The 6,020-nt window shown below is 44.6% G+C and overlaps 1 protein-coding gene across 1 annotated transcript in view; it reads right to left on the minus strand.

Moving 5' to 3' along the window:
* LOC129861427 (plexin-A2-like) overlaps positions 1-6,020 on the minus strand; it is a 108,595-nt gene that overhangs the window by 88,313 nt on the left and 14,262 nt on the right. The window contains exons 3-7 of the mRNA XM_055932813.1: positions 5,814-5,921; positions 5,559-5,693; positions 5,302-5,436; positions 4,646-4,700; positions 4,271-4,424 (exon numbers count right to left, since the gene is read on the minus strand). Of these exons, the coding sequence (XP_055788788.1) occupies positions 4,271-4,424; positions 4,646-4,700; positions 5,302-5,436; positions 5,559-5,693; positions 5,814-5,921 (587 nt within the window). The remainder of the gene's footprint in view (positions 1-4,270; positions 4,425-4,645; positions 4,701-5,301; positions 5,437-5,558; positions 5,694-5,813; positions 5,922-6,020) is intronic.

A 6,020-nucleotide genomic window follows, 5' to 3' on the forward strand; every position in this document is an offset into this window, starting at 1 on the left:
GGCAGATAAGATGTCTTCCTTTTTCCCTCTCTCCTTCCTCCCTTCCCCAGCTCCTCCACTGCCTCGCCCACCTCTCCCTCACCCTCCTCATCCCCTCCCGCCTTCTTTCGCAGTCATTACTTCTGCACATGATCAATGTTCAATAATCTATTCCCTGTTAGGCAAGCAGGCAGGCAGCCTGTCCAGGCTGATGAGGGTCAGGGATGTATGCATGTGTATGTGTATTAGGTCTGGGTGGTATGACTTATTTTACTATATACCGGTATTGATGCACGGACCGGTTTGAGTTTTTACTTTACCTTCTATAACGGTATTTCTACGTTTGGTTTCATTAAATGTGATACGCAACTCTGGCGCGTATAATGTCAGTTTTTATAGTTTTATAGCTGCTGCAGGCCGCTAACCACACCAAGCCCTGCCCCCTGTGACTCAAGGAGAGAGCAGTTGTTGGACCATGGAGTCACCAGCACTTTCTTGCCATTCATTCTGCATGGTCAGATGAACGCAACAATGTTGGTGACATGCTGCTTTTCACAAGTGTTCCATAATTACACTTCGTTTGTGTATCTTACTGTCTGCAAACTACTGTTTGCTGGTTTGTCTGTTCTTTGCAAGGTGTTGCTAAAATAATTTGTGTTAGCTGCTAATTGCTAGTTAGCTGGCTAAATGTATTAAGAGTCAGAGCAAATGTAGCTAGTTAGCTAATACTGCCTGGTACCAGTGCTGATGTAGGCCTAGATAAGCATGTTTGTGCAGGGGTATCTTATCAGAGAGGAATAGGCAAAGCATGAATATGTTGGCTGGCTAACTAGCTACATGAAGTCAGAAAACATGTCATATAACATCTAATTAGGGTCACCTTGAAACACTGACCAACACTTTGGTTCCTACCCTGTCAATAATTCCTCATTGGTTTATTAATTCATTGTCATGTCAAACAACAATGTATTCTAGGTGATGGCCACTATATTCCAACTATAGAATTAGAATAATCATTATATTTCCATGATTCCAACAGTTCACCAATTAACTAGGCCTATATGTTTTTACCCATATCATGTTGCATTGCACAGTGTGGAAATGATAATAAAAGTGCAGGAAATGCAGAAATTGATGAAAATGCTGAAATGTTGTTTTGTTTGGAGTCCGATTGAACAGTATACACTGAGAAAGCTCCATTGAAATTACTTATTTTTATTTATTTAATAAAATAAATAAAAAATATTTAATCATGATCTAACTAGGCAAGTCAGTTAAGAATAAATGTCGTATTTTCAATGACAGCCTAGGAACAGTGGGTTAACTGCCTTGTTCAGGGGCAGAACAACCGATTTTTACCGCGTCAGCTCAGGGATTCAATCTAGCAACCTTTCGGTTACTGGCCCAACACTCTAACCACTAGGCTACCTGCCATTTGTGTTGCCACCCTAGGGTTGTGAATACTCAGAAAGCATATTTACAACTTTTATTATTCAAAAACATAAAATATAAAAAACAATTGACAAATATTGTGATATTATATTTTGTCCACTTCGCCCAGCCCTAATGTGTATGTGTGTGTGAGGGGGATTGTGAGGAGATTAGACATTTATTAGGGGAGAGAAATTTTAGTCCCCATCGAGCACCACCGACTAAGGGACTGCCGGGTAAACATGGCTGCCATTTACTCTCAGAGGTGGGATTACAGCGACAACACGCACGCACGCACGCACGCACGCACGCACGCACACACACACACACACACACACGCACAGTCTTTGTGACAGGCAAATAGTGTGTGCTGTGGCAAATAGTGATTGTATGTGTGTGATCACCTATGATGTCACACATTAATGTCACGTTATACATGAATGATCGTCCAGATATGGGGTGAGCTCTCAAATATTTAGGCGCTCACAAAACCTGGGCACACCATCTCAAGCAGACTGATATATATATATATATATACATATCTTGGAAAGGGATCATCTTGTTCCAACACGTTACTATCTCACCATCCTTAAGCTACTCCTTGTTTTCCCCATCCTCATCATAGTCCTACGAGGACCCAGTCTATCCTACCTCCACCTCCACAGTGCTAACTGGCTTCAGTGCTGTGTGTTAGCCTCATGTGAGGACAGTAATCTGGGCGGCTCTATCTGGCCACAGGCCTTGGTCCCTGGTCCTCTAGCCTCCAGGTTCCTTAATGGGCCCAGGGCCCATTGGAGCACACTGCCCAGCAGGAAGACTGGTCTGGGGGCAGGGGGAGCTTGTTATGCTGCCAGCCTGGAGCGCCACCCACGTGGCGGTTTGGATCAATGAAGTGACCAGATGTGGGATTAATGAGGGGAGATCAATGTGTGTGTCGTTACCAGAGTGGAGATGGAAAGAGGGAACATCGAACATCTCATTAACACACACACCTACAGGAGCTTATAAATAGCAGAGAGATAAAGTGAAAAAAGAACTCAAACAGCAGTTGTAAAACCAGCTGCTGCCCTGTGTATAAATGTTTGGCTCCAATCCAACTATCACCTTGAGTTTAATCTACTATGAAATTGTGACGATTGTGTTGACGATTGTGATTAGGGATCCTTGCCAGATACATAAGGTGTGTGTGTGTATATACAGTTGAAGTTGGAAGTTTACGTACACCTTGGCCAAATGCATTTAAACTCCGTTTTTCCCAATTCCTGACATTTAATCCGAGTAAAAAGTCCCTGTTTTAGGTTAGTCATGATCACCACTTCATTTTAAGAATGTGAAAAGTCAGAATAATAGTAGAGAGAATGATTTATTTCAGTTTTTATTTCTTTCATCACATTCCCAGTGGGTCAGAAGTTTACATACACTCAATTAGTATTTGGTAGCATTGCCTTTAAATTGTTTAACTTGGGTCAAACGTTTCGGGTAGCCTTCCACAAGCTTCCCACAATGAGTTGGGTGAATTTTGGCCTATTCCTCCTGACAGAGCTGGTGTAACTGAGTCAGGTTTGTAGGCCTCCTTGCTTGCACACGCTTTTTCAGTGCTGCCCACAAATTTTCTATAGGATTGAGGTCAGGGCTTTGCGATGGCCACTCCAATACCTTGACTTTATTGTCCTTAAGCCATTTTGCCATAACTTTGGAAGTATGCTTGGGGTCATTGTCCATTTGGAAGACCAATTTGTGACCAAGCTTTAACTTCCTGACTGATGTCTTGAGATGTTGCTTCGATATATCCACATAATTTTCCTTCTCATGATGCCATCTATTCTGTGAAGTGCACCAGACCCTCCTGCAGCAAAGCACCCCAGCAAAATGATGCTGCCACCCCCGCGCTTCACGGTTGGGATGGTGTTCTATGGCTTGCAAGCTTCCCCCTTTTCCCTCCAAACATAACGATGGTCATTATGACCAAACTGTTCTATTTTTGTTTCATCAGACCAGAGGACATTTTTCCAAAAAGTACAATCTTTGTCCCCATGTGCAGATGCAAACTGTAGTCTGGCTTTTTTATGGCAGTTTTGGAGCAGTAGCTTCTTCCTTGCTGAGCGGCCTTTCAGGTTATGTCGATATAGGACTAATTTTACTATGGATATAGATACTTTTGTACCGGTTTCCTCCAGCATCTTCACAAGGTCCTTTGCTGTTGTTCTGGGATTGATTTGCACTTTTCGCACCAAAGTACGTTCATCTCTAGAGGACAGAACACGTCTCCTTCCTGAGTGGTATGACGGCTGCGTGGTCCCATGGTGTGGCTACTTGCATACTATTGTTGGTACAGATGAACATGGTACCTTCAGGCGTTTGGAAATTGCTCCCAAGGATGAACCAGAATGTGGAGGTCTACAATTGTTTTTTCTGAGGTCTTGGCTGATTTCTTTTGATTTTCCCATGATGTCAAGCAAAGAGGCACTGAGTTTCAACGTAGGCCTTGAAATACATCCACAGGTACACCTCTAATTGACTCAAATTATGTCAATTAGCCTATCAGAAGCTTCTAAAGCCATGACATAATTTTCTGGAATTTTCCAAGCTGTTTAAAGGCACAGTCAACGTAGTGTACGTAAACGTCTGACCCACTGAAATTGTGATGCAGTGAATTATAATAAGTGAAAAAATCTGTCTGTAAACAATTGTTTGGAAAAACGACTTGTGTCATGCATAAAGTAGATGTCGTAACCAACTTGCCAAAACTATAGTTTGTTCACAAGACATTTGTGGAGTGGTTGAGAAACGAGTTTTAATGACTCCAACCTAAGTGTGTGTAAACCTACGTCTTCAACTGTATGTGTGTGCGTGTTTCTACCTTGGTCGGCGGGGATGAGAGGAACATCCTTAGCAGCGGGCGACACACAGAGGATCTGGTTACCGCTGACCTGTCCCTCTACCTCTGTCAGGTTGCCAAAGGAACAGGTGATCCCAGCCGAGAGGTCGGGGACATCAGACACCTTCACCAGCAACTATTCAGAGAGAGAAAACACACATTAGACATAGGAAGAAGCCACACCTCACAGGCCACATAGGAAGAAACCACACTTCACAGGCCACATAGGAAGAAACCACACTTCACAGGCCACATAGGAAGAAACCACACTTCACAGGCCACATAGGAAGAAACCACACTTCACAGGCCACATAGGAAGAAACCACACTTCACAGGCCACACAGGAAGAAACCACACTTCACAGGCCACATAGGAAGAAACCAGTTCACAGGCCACATAGGAAGAAGCCACACTTCACAGGCCACATAGGAAGAAACCACATTTCACAGGCCACATAGGAAGAAACCACACTTCACAGGCCACATAGGAAGAAACCACACTTCACAGGCCACATAGGAAGAAACCACAGTTCACATAGGAAGAAACCACACTTCACAGGCCACACAGGAAGAAACCACACTTCACAGGCCACACAGGAAGAAACCACACTTCACAGGCCACATAGGAAGAAACCACATTTCACAGGCCACATAGGAAGAAACCACACTTCACAGGCCACATAGGAAGAAACCACACTTCACAGGCCACATAGGAAGAAACCACAGTTCACATAGGAAGAAACCACACTTCACAGGCCACACAGGAAGAAACCACACTTCACAGGCCACACAGGAAGAAACCACACTTCACAGGCCACATAGGAAGAAACCACATTTCACAGGCCACATAGGAAGAAACCACACTTCACAGGTCACATAGGAAGAAACCACAGTTCACAGGCCACATAGGAAGAAACCACACTTCACAGGCCACATAGGAAGAAACCACTCTTCACAGGCCACATAGGAAGAAGCCACACTTCACAGGCCACATAGGAAGAAACCACACTTCACAGGCCACACAGGAAGAAACCACACTTCACAGGCCACATAGGAAGAAGCCACACTTCACAGGCCACATAGGAAGAAACCAGTTCACAGGCCACATAGGAAGAAACCAGCTCACAGGCCACATAGGAAGAAGCCACACTTCACAGGCCACATAGGAAGAAGCCACACTTCACAGGCCACATAGGAAGAAGCCACACTTCACAGGCCACATAGGAAGAAACCACACTTCACAGGCCACATAGGAAGAAACCACACTTCACAGGCCACACAGGAAGAAACCACACTTCACAGGCCACATAGGAAGAAGCCACACTTCACAGGCCACATAGGAAGAAACCAGTTCACAGGCCACATAGGAAGAAACCAGTTCACAGGCCACATAGGAAGAAGCCACACTTCACAGGCCACATAGGAAGAAGCCACACTTCACAGGCCACATAGGAAGAAACCACACTTCACAGGCCACATAGGAAGAAACCAGTTCACAGGCCACATAGGAAGAAACCACACTTCACAGGCCACATAGGAAGAAGCCACACTTCACAGGCCACATAGGAAGAAGCCACACTTCACAGGCCACATAGGAAGAAACCAGTTCACAGGCCACATAGGAAGAAGCCACACTTCACAGGTCACATAGGAAGAAGCCACACTTCACAGGCCACATAGGAAGAAACCACACTTCACAGGCCACATAGGAAGAAACCACATTTCACAGGCCA

Source organism: Salvelinus fontinalis, chromosome 8, assembly GCF_029448725.1.
Source record: "Salvelinus fontinalis isolate EN_2023a chromosome 8, ASM2944872v1, whole genome shotgun sequence".
In the NCBI taxonomy this organism is placed as follows: domain Eukaryota; kingdom Metazoa; phylum Chordata; class Actinopteri; order Salmoniformes; family Salmonidae; genus Salvelinus; species Salvelinus fontinalis.